The 17,776-nt window shown below is 50.8% G+C and overlaps 5 protein-coding genes across 5 annotated transcripts; 4 read left to right on the top strand and 1 right to left on the bottom strand.

The window, feature by feature from the left end:
- Positions 1-344: 344 nt before the first annotated feature.
- HER10_EVM0005344 (BAR domain-containing protein) lies at positions 345-1,793 on the top strand (the record flags this gene model as incomplete). The annotated part of the gene is made up of 4 exons (XM_035474965.1): positions 345-471; positions 535-705; positions 772-887; positions 957-1,793. The coding sequence occupies 4 exons, from the start codon at positions 345-347 to the stop codon at positions 1,791-1,793; spliced, it is 1,251 nt and encodes a 416-aa protein (XP_035338339.1).
- Positions 1,794-2,868: 1,075 nt separating this feature from the next.
- On the top strand, positions 2,869-4,114 carry HER10_EVM0007149 (cyclin ccl1; the record flags this gene model as incomplete). The annotated part of the gene is made up of 3 exons (XM_035476715.1): positions 2,869-3,426; positions 3,490-3,798; positions 3,857-4,114. The coding sequence occupies 3 exons, from the start codon at positions 2,869-2,871 to the stop codon at positions 4,112-4,114; spliced, it is 1,125 nt and encodes a 374-aa protein (XP_035338530.1).
- Positions 4,115-5,801: 1,687 nt separating this feature from the next.
- On the top strand, positions 5,802-7,609 carry HER10_EVM0008530 (fasciclin domain-containing protein). The gene is made up of 3 exons (XM_035478048.1): positions 5,802-6,408; positions 6,458-7,226; positions 7,280-7,609. The coding sequence occupies exons 1-3, from the start codon at positions 6,294-6,296 to the stop codon at positions 7,557-7,559; spliced, it is 1,164 nt and encodes a 387-aa protein (XP_035338662.1). The 5' UTR covers positions 5,802-6,293; the 3' UTR covers positions 7,560-7,609.
- A 1,857-nt stretch (positions 7,610-9,466) lies between these two features.
- Positions 9,467-12,044, bottom strand: HER10_EVM0006043 (uncharacterized protein; the record flags this gene model as incomplete). The annotated part of the gene is made up of 4 exons (XM_035475641.1): positions 9,467-10,419; positions 10,467-11,253; positions 11,315-11,420; positions 11,479-12,044. 4 exons carry the CDS (start codon positions 12,042-12,044, stop codon positions 9,467-9,469), a joined length of 2,412 nt encoding a protein of 803 aa, XP_035338407.1.
- Positions 12,045-14,376: 2,332 nt separating this feature from the next.
- On the top strand, positions 14,377-17,340 carry HER10_EVM0003426 (methionine permease; the record flags this gene model as incomplete). Its single annotated transcript, XM_035473101.1, has 2 exons — positions 14,377-15,659; positions 17,290-17,340. The coding sequence occupies exons 1-2, from the start codon at positions 14,535-14,537 to the stop codon at positions 17,338-17,340; spliced, it is 1,176 nt and encodes a 391-aa protein (XP_035338177.1). The 5' UTR covers positions 14,377-14,534.
- Positions 17,341-17,776: the final 436 nt, after the last annotated feature.

Raw genomic sequence — 17,776 nt, forward strand, 5'->3', positions numbered from 1 at the left:
CTCTCTCTTTCTCTTTACATCTGCTCCCAAGACCTCGTTTTGCGCTCACGTTCCCAAACCTACCCATCTTCCGTCTTTCGTCATCCACCACTCACTCGCTCGCTCGCTCAATACATTTCCCACCTGAACGACTCTCGCAACGACTTCTGCCAACTTCTTCCATTCATCATCCTTTCTCTACACCAACCCGTTGAATGCTGGCATCGACCGAATCTACCTTCAACTTGTCGCCCTAATCACCCCGTCCACCGTCGAGATTCCTATTCCCTCCTTCAACCGACACCTCCCCCTCTCGCAGAGCTTTCCGACAGTTCTTCCCAGCGTATCATATTGTTACCGCCAACATGAACTTCACCAAGAAATTCGACCGCGCCTTCCAATGGGCCGGCGAAAAGATGGGATCCGAGTCCAAGACCGGACAGACTGACGAATTCAAAAACTTGGAAATGGAGATGCAATTGCGATACGACGGTATGCCGGGCCTCTTACATAGCCGCTTTTCCTCAACCAGGCGTTAATATTGTTTTGCGCTAGGAATGGAACGACTCCAAAAATCGACAAACACATACGTCAAATGGGTTGCCCGCCGTGGTGAGGCCTTCGACGACAAGGAGAAGGGCCTTCCAATCGCTTTTGTTGGGCGCATGATGATATCCCACGGCGAGGAATTCGAGCCCGACTCCGAATTTGGAGCCTGTCTGCTCTGTAAGTTGATCAATCTCGCATACTATGCTCTATTTTGCGAAGCACTGCTAATCATGCAATCCACAGCTCTCGGTCGAACCAACGAACGCCTTGCTGGTATCCAGGAAAGCTATGCCTCAGAAGTTACTGATAACTGGCTTGTCTCGGTCGAAAGATCTTTGGCAATGATGAAAGAGTATCAGGTACGTACCGACGTCATGGCTCGTCCATACGTGGTTTCAGCCCATCCCATCTGACACACTCTCCGCCAGGCCGCACGGAAGAAGCTCGAGTCGCGCCGATTGGCCTACGATGCAGCAATCAGCAAAATGCAAAAGACGAAGCGCGAGGATTTCCGCCTCGAGGAAGAGCTCCGTACTGCCCGCGCAAAGTATGAGGAAGCTGGTGAAGACGTCATGCGACGCATGTCCGATATCAAGGATGCAGAGACGGACAATGTTCGCGACCTGACTGGCTTACTCGACGCCGAGCTGAACTACCACGAACGCTGCGCCGAGGAGCTTCGCCGTCTGCGTCAGAATTGGGCGGGCGGCAATGCGCCTCCCTCGCCAACCGATCGCCGTTATGGGAACGGTGGTCGCGGACGGTCCAACACGGCCCGCTCGTTCAATGACTATTCGGCGCGCAACAGTCACGTTGAGGAGGAACCAGAACCGATGCCCGTCCGTATGCCCATCCGCTCCCAACGATCAGAGGTCAAGTTTGGCGCGTCGGCCGACACAACCCCGAGGCCGTCTATTAGTAGGTCTCAGACTTTCCAGGGGCCAGCTGCGACCGACCGACGATCCATGGCTGCTACTCCGCCAGTGCCTGCCGTTTCTCACATTGGATCTTTGCGTGGGAATCTGAGGCCTACCGGTAGACCAATGGCGAGCGATGTGTTTGCCGACGATGATCACACGACGGTAAGCGGTAGCGGCAGCCCGGAATGGAATGATCGCAGTGCCAGCCCGGCCACCAGCATGGGAAGCAGCTTGACTCGGAGCACAAGCAACCTGCAAGCCAAGAAAGCACCTCCGCCTCCTCCCCCGAGCCGAGCCAAGAAGCCGGCGCCCCCAGTCCCCGCTAAGCGGGAGGTTGGGTACTAGATATACACCGCTTTTTGAGATTCTTCTGTCAAAGACGGCAGTGGGCGGGCGTAGTGATGTGCGATATTTGTTGTCTCCGGTCTCAATGCATCAATAGACTGTTCAATCCGTGACGGGTTATAGGGGCTCCTAACAGGAGCAGGGCGTTTGGGCGTGTTAATATCCGTGGGCTGGATCCGCAACTATTGGTTCCCTCATCGCATAGCTTCTGACAAGAAGAATGTATGGATTAGAGATGACCGGGTTCGACTCTCCAGATACTGAGTAAGCATGGATTCTATTTCCCTGGCTGATAGTCCCCAAGATTGTCAAAGTTTGCGCCATGAGTGACCTTTGCTCCGAGCCTTTCGGCATGGCGTGCAATATGAGGCAGTATCTTAGAGCCTGACTTTGAGTACCACGGTCATAGAACAACCTCCTAACGCGACCATGCTACGGCGTAGGGGATCAGAACTGATATTCGAAGTAGGCATCGGGTCCTAAAGGCAAGACTGGTTTGTGAAATCGAAGGAGATTTCCTAAATGGGCGACGGTCGTTTGCTCACGGTGTTCATATCCGCGTTGGAGGCCATTATCCCAGTAGATGCCTACCCACCTACCTCCTCTGGTTGCCCTCCTTAGAGGTCAGGTAGGTTATTTCACGACCTTACCTCACCAGCCACAATCTGCCCCGCATCGAAAAAGAAAAGAAAAGAAAAGAAAAAGCTGCGCCACATCACGTGGGCTGGTTGTGGCCCGAGCTGCCTTCTGCCTGAGGTGAGCAGATCCCATGTGCCCGCCTGAGGTGCCGGGGCAGCTCAGCTTATCGGCCAGCATCGATAAGGTCGCTGGGCCTTCTTCCATTTCATCCCAGACAGACTCTCTTTCCCACGGTTTGACCTAAGGGTTGTGATGTTAGATCAATGAACCAATTCTCCCCTCTATTATTGGACGAAAGACGACAGAACCTCCCCGCAACAACTCCTCTTCGTAACGATCGCTCCATCTACACTGCGCCAACATCCACCTCGTTCATCTCGCGACCACAGTTAAAAGTACCCTCAATCGGTTGCTCACAACCTGCCAGTTTGCCGTGATGGCAACCGAAGATGCGCGATACCGACTTTCGACACAATATCGACTGTGGTCGTTCTCTCCGGCCAAACTAGCGGAATTGCGAGAACAGACTAATTCTCTAGCGAAGACAAATATTACGAGTCGCCTTGTGGAAACGAAACGCGTGGACCTCGATGCCGCCGAGTCGATGCCAGAGTTCTTGACACCTCCCGAGGAGACGCAACTGCTCAAGTTCTTCACCGTGGAGTTGATTCGCGCTGCGGACTTCTGTGGGCTTCCGACAGAGGTTAGAGCGACCGCGACCGTTTTCCTCCGTCGATTCTACGTCACCAACTCCATCATGACGTACCCGCCTCAGGATATCCTCAAGACCTGTCTGTTCTTCGGAAGCAAGGCTGAGGGACTGTACACCCGCCTGGCTAAGCTGGCCGACAAATTCCCCAACACGACTGAGGAGGAGATTCTCGCAGGGGAGTTTTTGCTGTGCCAAGGAGTTCGGTTTGCCTTCGACGTCAGGCACCCGTTCCGCGCGTTGGAAGGAGCGATCCTGGAACTTCGGCGTCATGCCGACCTCGAGGTACGTTGTGAATCTCGCGTACTAACGCTGCACTTTTCCGCACTCTTCTGACGAAACGTACAGAAAAACCGAATCGATGCCGCTCATTTCCGTGCCCGCGCTTTCCTCAAATTTAGCTCTCTCGTCACAGACGCGTACTTTCATTACACCCCGAGCCAGATCATGCTTGCCGCACTTTCTCTAGCTGATCGAGGTCTGGCCGAGAAACTCGTCCAAAGCGCCTTTGGATCCGTTCAAAACGGCACCTCGAATGATGGCGAGAAAGACCTCGCCCGACACGACATACGGGATAAGGTTATGGGAACCATCGAGGCGTGTAGGGAGCTGTTAGCGACTGAGCCGCCCGAGAGATTGGACGAGTATTGGGGAACTGTATGTTGAGTTCATGCGTCGCCTGACTTAGATCGTGACAAGACTGACTAGGATACAGGTCGAGGCGACGAAGGTGATCAAACCTCTGATTCGAAAGCTGAAAAGGTGCAGAGACCCCGACCGCGCAGATCTCGTGGCCCTGCAAAAGGCTCGACGAGAGTTGGCTTCTCAGAAAGAGACGCGGATACCGAAAGGTGAAGGTGACGGATCTGTGTTCGGCGGTAATGGCGGAGGACTCGGCGGTAATGAGGCGCGGGATGCCAAGCGACGAAAGGTCACGGAAGGTGACGACGTATTTGGCCCAGCACTGGGTTAAGTCTAGAGCATCCCATTACTGTTTTCCGGCCTCGGATGGATTCATTTGCTTTCGCAAAGCAGAATTCGGGCGCAACTACGGATGCACATAGCAGAGAGGTGTCGGCGGTGCACGCGGAGCCTTGCCAAGCTCACGGAGGATGACGGGAGAGACCCAACAGTCCCGATTTGGCTTTACGAAAAGATACCCAATATTTTCCCCCACGACCCCTCGCGCTTCTTCCGATGGTGAACATCGTGGCGATGCCCAGATTTGATAAATTCCCGAACTCGAAACGCGCCAGCATGCGCCCCTCGCTCGCAACTTGATGGACAGTCGGGAAACAGTCACCGAGAAGTGGCTCATTCAGACACCAGCGGAGGCCTCAACGGGTTCAACTCTGTTGCATTCTGGATGCCGGGTAAGGACATGCATGGCTGGAGAAAGTGCAGCTGCCAAGCAACGGTTCCTAGGGAGAGAAATGCGCCATTGGCGCACTTTATGGAATAAGCGCCAAAGTTGCGATCTGTCAAGTGAATCGATGACGCACCGTTTCTATGATACTATCGTCAATGGCTATAACGCAATGTGATGGAGTCGGCACAGCCGGCCTTTAGAGCTCTTGGGTTCCAAGGAGCTTCCCCCATGTCCGTTTGCTTGGCCACGCTTTCACCATGCCACTAAACCGATCGCGGATACGTGTCTCGGTGGATTTGGCGTCTAACCGGAGCACCTCGCCAATAACTGGCACACCATGGAGACGAGACACTAACTAGGGCGAAGCCAAGGGGAGAATGGGAATGGCCCGACTGGCCCTGCATTGGGGTCGACTATCCTTTTGGCTATTGCGGGGAAAGCGGCTGCAATGCTACACGAACCTGAACATCTCTTCCCCTTCTCATTCGAATTTTGTCTCGTCTTGACGACACTCGTAGTAGCCAGGTATCGTCGATGAAAACATGTCGTTTGATAATCCCAGTCTAGGTTCAATGGCAGATTACGGTAACAATAAGCCAAAGCATAAGACGATCAAAAGAGCGATACCTACCCTTGAACATCTATAGGCTCGGTTTCGCGCGGTTCTTACGGATACACTCTGTGTTCAGAGTAGCTATGACTTTGAGCAAGGATTGCCATGTTGGCAGCCCGCCGGCACGCATGCCAAGCTGGAATACCATCCAGCATTGCACGGCTCGTTGTTCGGCGCCATCGGAGTCTCTCCCGTCTTCAATGGCGCTAAGCGGCCTATCCTGACGACATCGACTTTTTTCTGTATTCCCCCTCACCCAACCTGTGCCAGTCGGGCGCAGGCTTACGCAACTTCCAAGACCCGACATGCTGTCAATGGCGTCCCAGACTCGGATATCCCAAGCTTCTCACATCTAGGTGGTTCCCTAGCATTCCGCATTGTCTACTTAGCGTCGTGGAATCAGTCGGCAGAATGCTAATCTGACCGCAACGGGACTTGCAGTCGCATGTTCGGACGGGAATTGCCTCTCGAACACCATCACGGGGTTCGTTTAGCACAAGCATAGCTAGCAGTCTAGGACTGCAGCTGCTAGCTATGGCTCGTGAAAGGCCTTCGGACTTCTATGCAAGACAATGAAGGCACTGGCAAGACCATTGCCTTGCCATGGTGTTGGGTCTCGATCAATGCTGAGCCAGTGCAAGCCCCCCTCCCCCCCCCCTTGGCGTATACGCCGGCCAAAAACGACTTCACGATCGACTTGGCACCCGGCTGGCGATCCTGTTGAACAGCTCATTGGTCCTCTGCCAGCGTCGTGCTTTTTTGCGAGCTAGCGAGGCTTCTCCACCCCCTGGTCTGCGTGTCTGCCCCGGTCCAGTCCAAAGTCCCAGTCCCTGGCGCGGTCGTGATGTCGACCAAGACCCTTGTCTGGGGACAAGAAGCCCGGCAGGCCTCCTGGTTTCTTCACTCAGCCTGGGCAACAAGCTTGATTCGGCTCGATCTGGTAACCCACGACGACGCGATTGGTTTGATCACTCTTGGACCGAACTCACCAAGGTGTTTTGCATGATTCGTGCCAACTCCCGACGAGGAGCCTTCACATTACTTTAAATGCTGCCACCTCCACCGCCGAGTTTCTGTTCTCCAATATCGAGCAGTTCGCATCACTTGTAGCTTTGATACCCAACCCAGTCGACCCACTAGAATCCGCTCTCTGTACACAAAGCATCTACTATGCAGGTCAAAACCCTTCTCCCTCTGGCTTTGGCCAGCGCTGTGCTCGCCCAGAGCCAACAAAGCTTGACGGCTGCTCTAGCTTCTCAGAACTCTAGCTTGTCGTCTCTCACAGGTAAGCGGCCACCAATTCCCGTCAAATGAGGCCCTCTAACGTTTCACAGCACTCCTAGGCACCCAGCCGGCTCTGGTCGAAGCTCTTTCCCAAGCACAGAACATCACCATCCTGGCACCTAGCAATGCCGCCCTCGAGGCATTCCTCGCAAGCCCTGGTGCCCAAGGTGCGGCGACCAACCCCGGCCTCGTCGCCGCGATTCTTCAGTACCACGTCCTGAACGGCACCTACTACGCCTCCCAGTTCACCGAAGAGCCGCAGTTTATCCCCACCCTGCTCTCGAACGAGACTTATGCCAACGTCACCGGCGGTCAGCGCGTTCAGGCCCAGACTGTTGGTGGTAACGTCACTTTCTACTCTGCCTTGAGAGAAAACTCGACCGTCACGGCCGGCAATGTCAACTTCACCGCTGGAACCATCCACATCATCGACAAGGTCTTGAGCGTTCCCCAGCCGATTCCTGACACCCTTCGTGCTGCCAACCTCACTGCTGCTTTGGGTGCTGTCCAGGCCGCAAACGTCGGCCCCGCTCTTGCCGCCGCAAAGGATCTGACAATCTTCATCCCCAACAATGAGGCCTTCCGCTCTATCGGTAACCTCACCGCCAACCTGACCGCGGCGCTGCCCAGCATTCTCCAGTACCACGTCGTCGCCGGCGCCGTCTTGTACAGCCCCGATATCACGAACACTTCATTGACTACGCTCAATGGAGGAAACGTCACCATCCGTGTCATCAATGAGACCGTCTACGTCAACGAGGCCGAGGTTCTCATCCCCAATGTTCTTGTAGCCAACGGTGTTGTCCACGTCATCGACAAGTAAGTCCTTGCAAATGAAGCAGACCTGTAACATTTTCACTGACTATCCTCAGCGTCTTGAACCCCAACAACACGTCCGTGGAGCCTGATACCACGGCCTCCACCCGCGCGCCCGCATACACTGGCGCTGGTACTGCCACCGACGGCAGCAACCCCTTCACCAGCGGCATCACCGGTCCCACTTCAACTGCTCCCCTCGCCACTGAGACTGGAGCCAACAACGGTGGTGGTGTCCGCACCACCTCCTCCAGCACTCAGGCTGGCCCTATGCGCACTGCCGCTGTTGGCGCTGCTGCCCTCTTCGGTGGTATGGCTGCTTACATGAACATCTAAATGTACCCATTATTCGACAAAAAGTTAGGGATGAGGGAAAGGAATAGGAGAGCTGTGGAGAACTTTTGATTCGGTTGGAGACGTTGTATCTGAGTGCTGCAAGTTGATACCAATGGGTTATAGCCCATGTTCGTTCATTTCATCAACTATACCCCAAAGCTTGTAAGGAAGGGTTTCTGCCAAGTTGGTGGAGGATTGTAATATGCTACGTAGACGACAACTAATTCAGTTCAATAAGCTCTATTTTGGACAAATCACTTATCTTCAAACAGTCACCCAGAAAATAACACCAAGTTTTTGCTACAATTCTGTCGGCACGCCCTTTGCAGGAGATCTCCATGAACTTAAGCACTGACATGGGTCACGTTATCAGGGAGTAATTACTTGATTGGCATGCCGGTAGCAGATTTTCTTCTTGATAGAGTGAGACGGCGGATTATTGGCTCGGCAGAGATCGGTTTTCGATTACCGATGTTTGGTTTGTCATTCGACTCGGAAGCTGGCGTATCGCGCATGCGTATTTCGGACCCGAAATCTCGCTACCGGTCATCGGCTCCGATGACCAGTACCGATGGTGTGTCCACAGCTGGCCCCAATATCAGAAGTGACCCCGCGATCCAATAGAATCGGGAAGAGATAGGTGTGATAATGACGAAGCAATAAAAGAGTGGCAGTAGCGTTCATCATGATTCTCCAACTATTGATAAGAGAATGTCGAAATTTTATACATGAGCCAGAAGATCCAGGATTCTTTTGACTATTTAACTTACCATCGTACATTTCGAAGAGGCTTCAAAGCAATCAACTTCGAAATGTCCTTTTTCCACATTGGGATTGCCGGTGCAACAGGCAATCTCGGACAATGAATTGACTCTCAAATCAATCCTTGACGCTGGATATATTGACGCAGCTCTATTTCGACCTAGCGGTAATGTTTTTGTTTTGCTCCACACTCAGATCTCATGATCAAAGTAGTCGACCTCACCTCTGAATCACTCCAACCCGCTCTCCTTGGAATAGACGTTACTACATCATGTGTTGCCACGCTAGCTATAGGCAGCCAGAAACCTCTCATAGATGCTTCAGTTTCAGATGGGGTGCGGAGAATCATCCAAGTAGAGTTCGGAATGGACTTTGCCAATGCTTTCTGAGTGCAGCTGCCCGTTTGCATAAACCTAACGACTGGCCCCCAACCCCAAATTTCAAAGACAGAACCTGCAGAGTCCGGGGATCAATTACCCGAGCCAACCGTACATGATGGTTGTGAAGATGATAGAATCAGTGACATGTAAGCTCTCTCTTAGAAAGGAAGACCCGAAGGCTTGACTTCAGAATCAACAGCCAGTCAGCTCACCTTGATACAAGTGTGGAAGGGTTTCAAGTGCCATTGAAATGCCATCGGGTCACATAAAGTAGTTAATAAGAGACGTTTGACTTATTTAAGTACTACAAGCCGAAAACGACTTTAGACTTTGCACTGTTCATTCAAGCTGGTAATGTGATTATTTAAGCCAGTTGCTAACATGTCAGATGTCTAAAGGCTGTTGCAGCTCACAGCGCGAAAAACGGGTAGAAACCACCCGTCACTATACTGTGATACGGCTGGGATGACAGTAAAAACCTGAAGTCACAAAGATTTGCTCGACAAGGATATGCATTTGCCACTACGAAAGGAAGAAGAGGCAGATGAAACCCCAACTAAGGCTAGTGACCGGCCCAAGTGTTGCTTTCAAGGTGAGCTTCGTGCGTCAAGGCTCTAAGATAAGAGGGAGCGCCTCGAAAAACAAAGGAGCGGAGAACGACGCGCATGTGTACTTTGTTTGCAGGCACTCATGGGGAACATTGAGTCAACTGGGATATTTCCACCGGCTGATCTAAGAATAGAAGGCTGTCGGTTGTAATTACAATCAAACAAGATGCCGGCTTGATTGGCGCAAGCCTGTCCCAGAAGCCGGTAAATCTACACCTGTGCTGGCTCCCATTCTTTCGTCCCCAATCGGAAGTCTTGCTAACTTGAGAAAAGCCTCCTGTTCTTTTGCCTTGTCTGTTTTAGTCTCCTCTTCAGTCCTTCTATTCCCAGCATCGTTGGAATCCTGTTGATCATGGACCTGATTTATAGCTTGCTCAACATGGTCCCATCTTAGGCCATGTCGGCGAGCTTGTTCCTTCTTGATGTTCTCCTGTAGCTCATCTGAGGTATCTAGCTGAACGGTGTACATGGGATTTCCGTTCTCTCCGGAGGATGGAGACATACCACCTGGCTTATAAAGGGGAATAGAGCGGCAGGCAGATACCAAAGCACAGTGGAATCTGTTGCTCCGCTGAGAGCGGAGTTTATCGTCTGACCAGTTGTTGCGATGGGTGAAGGCAATTCTCAGCTCCATTTTGTTGAGCTCATGAAGGCTTGCAACGTTCAACCCTAGTGTCTCTGGGACATAGTCTCTAGAGTTCTGGGCAAGAAACTCCTCCAATATGCCTCGAAGACGCATGATATCCGTAAAACTGGTCCTGAAGTCCACGAACAAGGAAAGCCCTTGACGATTAATACCAGACCTCGTGTAGTTCTCGATTCGTTTTTGAGTGAGTTGTTCATTGGAGATTTGCAAATCGCAGTTGTTGTCAAGTCGTCTGAAGACCGTGTAGAGAAGAGACTGGCGTTTGACCGTACAGGCAATGCCTGTAGTTGCGCCAGCGTTACAGACGTTGATGACGTCGCCGATATCGTAAGGGTGGTCGAAGAAAACAAAGACGATGCCAACAAGAAGATGGTGGAATGTCCGACCAACAGCGAATGAGAGACCAATAGCTAAAGAGGACAAAACACTCTGAATTTCCTTCATCGCCGGTACGTATGCAATCACTGTCCATGTCAGAGACATCTTTTGAGGGACGAACTGAGGGACTTACTAATGAAGAATACCATGACCGCGGCAATGATGAAGAGACAAAACCAGTCGAAAGTGTTGATGCAATGGTCCATGTTATTGATGTTGTGGTATATGTCCTGGCGCGTTTTGCCTGCTTCCAGAATGATCGCCACGAACTCCTCAAGGCGGATGTCGTGGTTTTGACCTTCGCTCAAGGTGGCAAAGATTTTGGTGGCTTCCGGCGTGCGGTGGGGACCAAGAATTTCTTTGATGTCAATCAGAGTCAAGCCAAATTTGTCTTGAGCAACACATGAAAACCAGATCCGCCTTGCAAGTGCAGTCGCCGAGTCTTCATTTCCCCAAGCACGCTCTATGATAGCGTAGGTACTTGCTGGACGCAGCCAATGGGCATGAGGGTCATCAGAAATGAAATTTCCGAATAGTCCAACAAGTTTGTAGCCGTCAAGGCCGAGTCGAGCAAGGTAGCTTGAAACCCTCATCCGCTCTTGTTTATGGCTTCCTCCATTGGCATTGCGGATAATCATATCCTCCTCGTCGAAAGTGCCACGATGGAAAGGGTGGAGGTATATCGATGCGTCGTAAAGTGTGATTAGGGCGTTCTGGAGATCTTTCGTGCGAGTAAGCTTGGAGTGATTTGCTCGATAGTGGTAATGTACGGAGATGTAGGATATCAATAGTTTCTCGACGAAATAGAAGGCCACCCAAAGTGTAGCCTGTTCTAAAATGTCGGCTACAACATCGTCCCACCCAAATGTGTTCGGATCCTTGTTGATGTTTACAGCAAGGAGTTCATTTGTGTTGATACACTAGGATAACAGCAATTATTAACACCGCCACGGAGATTGCGTTTGAATGAACATGACTTACAGCAGCAAAGAAGATAAAGGTGACAATAGTCGTGCCTAGAAAGCAAATCGGGCGACGCATGAACTTCAGAATTCTCCAGTACCTCTGATGGGAAGAGTTGATGTATCTAGGTAGATTCATTTTAACCGCCTGGCCATGGATTTCTTGGTAACTCGTGAACTGACCTAGCAAGAAACCTAAAGAAATATGGCAAGCTGAGTCCCAGAAGATCGAAGAAAACCGCTGCCACCCAGGTTACCTCTAGCCATAAGCTGATGTAAAAAACCAGGTTGCGGTATTGTTTGTCCTGGATTGATTGTGGTGTGGAGTCGTCGGCTAAGTCTGCATCATTGCTCAATGTAATGAGAGGAATAAGAAATGCAACGAAGATGACGACGACAATCACACAGTATCGAACGGCCCACCAGACAAGACGTTTCCGGTACTGAGCTTTAAGGACGGGTGGCAGAGGCAATGGTGGCGCGTCGATGTTCTCAGGGATCTGATGTCCCTCTGCCGCTGGCGAAGCCTTCGTCTCTACCCAGTTCTTCATGGTATGGTGCTCTGGAGAGGCTTGATCGGATTGAGAGGTAAAAATGGGGATTTGAGGATGTATAGCGGCCGTAAAGCTGGGGGAAGATGAGGGAGAAACCAGAGGAAGCCGGGCATCTGAGGTCACACGTTCGACCTGCTCACTTGGAAGTGGCTTTCGATAGCTAGGAAGCAAACTACCGCCAGAACCAAACTCCATTTTGCAATTTGATAAGTTCACGGAAATCTGGCAACAGAAGATTCGGGAGATTCTCAACGTTTATGAATTGAAGGACCCCCTTCTGTGAAATTTGTTTACCTGATCTTGGGCCCCTAGTATTCATAGGGCTCAAACCAAAAGCCGAGACTATTCTAGTAAGAAGCTTAAAGGACAGTCTTGGCATGCTTCACATACAGCCACTGGCAAAACACGACGAAGGAAGATGATGGAAGGGGCGCCGAGGTCGCCCTCCCGAAATACACGATCCCCATGTTTGCACTGCGCACTTGATTTGTGGATTGGTAGTGCTGACGAGCGCTAAGGTTAGCAGCGGGACCAAGGTCCTGCATCTCCACAAAAGTAACAAAAGTAGGCCCTCAATAGTGGAAGGAGCGTTAGTTAAGCGCGGCTGAGAGCTATGGATCAGCGAGGCTTCGTGCTAGTAGAAACGGGCTGAATTAGGGGCGGTTGATGGTTGCAGCCTAGGTAAATTCTCTCCACACTAGGCCTCACATGCACCTAATCTCAAAATGATTCCTTCCAGTCCTAGTACATACGCAACCTTTTGCTGTGATTATCCCCTCTTCGATGTGTTCATGCCTTGTCATAGCCACGAGTCGAGCGGCAGCAGGGAGCTATACGTAACTGTAATCCTGGACTACCAAATCCTGAAGTCTTGTTCTAGTGATAGGTAGGTAGCTGAGTGAGGTCGGCAGCAGGTCAATGCCTAATAGGTGAGCCGAAATGAAGAGTGCGTGTCGTACACGAATAACTCGACCCGGATTCAATAGAATCTGGAATATCTCGACTTTCAAATCGCTTCAAGTCTTTCTACAAAGCCGTATTAGCAGCAAATAAGGCTAAAGTGACAGGGACTCTCGCTTGCACAACAATTGAAGGAGGATTCTAGTTCAGCGAATGAAATGTTTCTGACTATCAGAAGGATAGCTTGGAGTCGATCCATGTATACTGTAGATACCTCCCTTAGTGCGACCTCAAGGTACTTGGTATACCGGTCATCCAGATGACTTGGAGTTGCCGCAAGTCTCCAGGCTCTATAGGCCTCGCCAGAGAAATTTAAGAGCCCAGCCCGAATGAAGCGACAACCGGCAATATCTGTATCAGAATCTCAGGCGAGGAGGGAAAAATTAGAAACCAGGTTTTTCACAGGAGTAGGGCATTGGAATAGATCCTAGGCGGGCCCGGCGCGGCAAAATATGAGTGCCAACCCGGATCCGGCCAATCAGGTCTAGCCTGTAGCAGCACAGATCTGAGCCGCACATTGGAGTTCTTGCTTATTAAGTGGAACCATAGGTCTACGAGATCTTGGTATATTTCCGAGACCCTCAAAAGCTCTGCGAGCTGAGTGTTTGTGTGGATGATCCTCTCATTGAAGCGTTTCCCTGACGGAAAATTGACGCTCCCACATGTCATCTCTTGATACGAAGCAGCGTTTAAACGTCACGAATCGCATCGACACATTAAGGATACTGGAGACATGCCGAAGAGGTTCAACTCCTTGCTCTGACGCAATATCATCTTGCGGCTAGTACGAAGCCATCTTACTAAGCCGTACTGAATAACACTCCAGTCTGAAAAAGCTTCTCGATGACCACCCATTGCTGGTGCAATCGGAAATCAGGCACAACAAACGTATACCGAGAGACTTACAATAGGCGTCACAGATATGGCGAAGAACAAAAATAACATTCTTCATTAGTGCATCTGAGTTCAAGTTCAGGTAAGGTTTCTCGGCATAACGGGGAGGTTGATGCTTAGTGTTCACTGATCTATCTCAGGTACACGTCAAGTAACAATGCCGAAACTTTGATAAGAATTAGTTAAAGACAACGCAAGCGCTTTGGCCGCTGCATCACTCGAGAACGATCTTGCCTTTACGTACCTTATGGGTCGGAGTTTGCTACCGCGGAGTCGTAGCCGGGCACCCGGGTCCAGGCCCCCAAAATTGGGGGCCAAATTTCAGTTGGGGCAATGGTGGTTGGGTCCTTTCACGTGCCATCTTGAATAATCACACCCCCGATTTTCGTCAGGTTGCGCAATGATGGCGTGCGAATCCGTGTTCAAAACAGGACGGGCATTTGGTGAGGCCTGTGACCAAAACTTACTTCTTGAAACACATTACACCATGAGAGACACGCCTCACAAGACAGGATGTACCCACATTCTTATCAAGCATCAATGTCCGTGGACACGCGCCCGAGGCCGATGACACCTCCCAGGCTCCCTGTCAAACGCGCATCTTTCCCGCGAAGCCGGACAGCCGAACCATGTCAACAAGATATGTCGCTATTGCTTGACTTCATTGGTGAACAACGTTATCTTGATACTCATTATATATTCAACTGAAGTTCCACGAAGGCTGCCAAGTTAAGTCTGTTACATTTGGTTTGCGCGCTCCCACTGCCTAGTTCAGTAATAACCCAACTCGCGCTCTCATACTGCCTCAGTCCAGCGACGCCATTCAGCGACATGAGTAGCCACGATGACCCGGAGTTGCAGCCGCTGATCCCATCTACGCCACAACACTTGTCGTCTTCAGGAAGCTTAGATACCAAGCAGCTCGTAACCAGAACCGATGAGCCGAATGAAGAAGATTTTGGGACTGGGCTGACATACCCATCACGCTCAATTGAAGACGATGTGCTTCCAGAGACATCCACACTCGGCCGCACGTTGACCTGGCAAAGCGCCTACATTCTTGTCATCTCAAGAGTGATAGGCAGCGGCATCTTTGCTACTCCGGGCGCAATTCTCCGCTCAGTTGGGAGCCCCGGTCTGTCACTCTCGCTTTGGATTGTTGGCGCAATAATCGCTGCATGCGGGTTGATGATCTCCCTAGAGTTTGGCTCGATGCTGCCACGGTCTGGGGGAGATAAAGTGTACCTAGAATTCACGTATCGTCGACCTCGATTCCTAGCATCGACCCTCATCGCCATCCAAGCCGTTCTTCTGGGATTTACAGCGAGCAATTGCATCGTTTTTAGCGAGTATCTGTTATTTGCGCTAGGGGGCGATAACCCCAGTGATCTCCTTCGAAAAGGTATTGCAGTTGGACTCCTCACAGTTGTTACCCTGATTCATGGTTGTTTCCCACGTTTCGGTATCAGGCTGCAAAACGTTTTGGGTTGGATCAAGGTTGCTCTGATTGTCTTCATGATATTCTCAGGTCTCTACGTTGTCTTGTTCCGGCCAACGGAAGAATCTGCCCAGAAGACTACTGGAGTGCTCGGATGGGGAGACCTGTGGGAAAACACCAACTGGAATTGGGGTGTAATTGCTACATCCCTTTTCAAAGTCTTCTATTCATACGCGGGGCTTGACAACGCCAACTACGTCCTGAATGAGGTCAAAGACCCAGTTCGGACCTTGCGATCTGTGACGATGGCGGCATTGACAACCGCGTGCGGACTTTACGCACTTATCAATGTGGCATACTTTCTCGTCGTTCCTATCGATGAGATAAAACAGAGCGGCGAGCTAATAGCGGCCCTATTCTTTGAGCGAATCTTTGGTGAGAGAGTTGGTAAAAGGGTCCTTCCTCTGGCAGTTGCTTTAAGTGCAGGAGCGAATGTTCTCGTTGTTGCATTTTCTGCGGTAGGATCTCTCTGTGCTGTCAGCTTGTTGCGCATACGGTGCTTATACGATGACTTTAGGCGCGCACAAAACAAGAAATTGCCAGACAAGGCTTTCTTCCGTTTTCGGACATACTGTCATCTACAAAGCCCTTCAACTCACCTCTAGGCGGGCTCTTTGTTCACTACATTCCTTCATTTCTGGTCATTACGCTGCCTCCCTCTAGGGACGTGTATTCGTTCATCCTGGAGGTTGAAGGCTATCCCGGTCAAATTCTAGCGTTGGCCATTGCAGCAGGGCTTTTGTGGCTTCGCGTCAAACGTCCCGATATCAAACGCCCATTCAAGGCATTTGTTCCAGCTGTAATCATACGAATCGGCCTGAGCATAGCATTACTTGCGGCACCTTTTTTCCCGCCAGATACAAAGCCACCAAACGGATTGTTTTACGCCACTTATGCAATCATTGGTGTGAGCATGTAAGTGAGACTTCCGACTAGACCGTAGATTTTTGGGGACTGACGCTGCTATCTACTAGTCTCACAGCCGGAGTAATGTATTGGTATGTCTGGACAGTCGCTTTGCCGCGTTGGGGAGGTTATAAGATTGAGGAAAAGGAAGAGATTTTGAGTGATGGAACAACAATTACAAAACTCGTCCATGTAGATATTTAGAAAGCGATCGAGGACCACACCTTCGTAAGTTGCCGAATTTAAGGCACATAGGCGTGATCTCATTTCCCTTGCGCACCCAAATAGTACTTCAACTAGGTGCTTTATGATTCAGTGTCGGTTCCAACGTTTGCTTGGAAATCGCTTTCGGAGTATTGATCCCGCTTGTATCTCTCCCTAGCAATAACCAAAGTCTCTCTACAGCAAATGAGGTGCACTGGCAAGGATCTGTGATTATCAATGCGGACGGTTACAACGATGACACCATTTTACTCCGCAACCGTAACTTGGGCCGAGGCACGTTTGACCGAGCTTAATTGGGGTGATGCCCATGCAGATTTGAAATCACAACCGCATGGGTGTCATATCATCTCTTTCACAGTCAAACCTTGAACCAATTGGTGCTGGAGTATGGTCACACCATGTGATTCGGCTAAGGTTGATTATCAATCCACAAATTGCCCATGGCCGGACAAATATTGCGTGCCAGAGGAGACCATGTGGACTTAGGGTAGAACAAAGTTCAGGTGGCCCGTAGAAAATGATTTATAGTTGGAGCTTGGCTGCGACTTTTGAGCTGCCCATACTGCTGATATTGATGTACCCCTATGACCCCAGTACGACTATAAATCCTACTTAGAACCGACCATGGCAGCATTAGAAGTTCAGAACGTCCCTTTCCCCCCAGGGCTGAGCTCTCCTCAACACACTCAACGCCACAGAGCGAATGATCTGCGCGAATCGAATCAAAGGCGCAAGGGAGTGGAAGCAACACTGAACTACCACAAAGACAACGAGGATGGATCACCTCCGCATCCTACATACGTTGACAGGCCAGAGACATATGACCGGCCATTTGAATCCCACTCTGTGACGATCAGCGACCTCACAGGCGATGAAGAAGAGTTTTCTCTCGATAGAAATGGGTTTCAAATTCATCACAGCCCGTCGACTGAAAAGCAGTTTCAAGACGATGATCAGATCAGGTCGTCCTACTACGCCGAAGTTGAAGAACTTCTAAAAGCCGTGTGAGTATGGCATTCTTGGAAAGACTTCACGGGACCAATCCTATCCTGCCGTCGTCTCAACTAATAAGTTTTATGTAGGACGGGTGCTAGTCGCGTTTATATCTTTGACCATACTATTCGCCGGCAGCTACCTGGCCCAGCAGCACAAGCACGAGCAGCTCGCGGACCCGTGCAAAGAGTTCATATTGACCAATCTTACAAGGCCGCTCTTTCCCGGGTTCCTCACCACCTCCCAGATGATGCCGACAACTTGCTCAAAGGTCGAGTGCAAATCATCAACGTTTGGAGGCCTATCAAAACAGTTCAGCGTGACCCACTCGCCATTGCGGACGCCAGGTCTGTCGCCGAGTCAGATCTAGTCGCGACCGAACTGATTTACCCTGATCGGCGAGGAGAAACATACGCAGTGAGACATAGCAATGCTCACAAGTGGTACTACA

The sequence above is a fragment of the Colletotrichum scovillei genome (assembly GCF_011075155.1).
Source record: "Colletotrichum scovillei strain TJNH1 chromosome Unknown Contig00001, whole genome shotgun sequence".
NCBI lineage: Eukaryota > Fungi > Ascomycota > Sordariomycetes > Glomerellales > Glomerellaceae > Colletotrichum > Colletotrichum scovillei.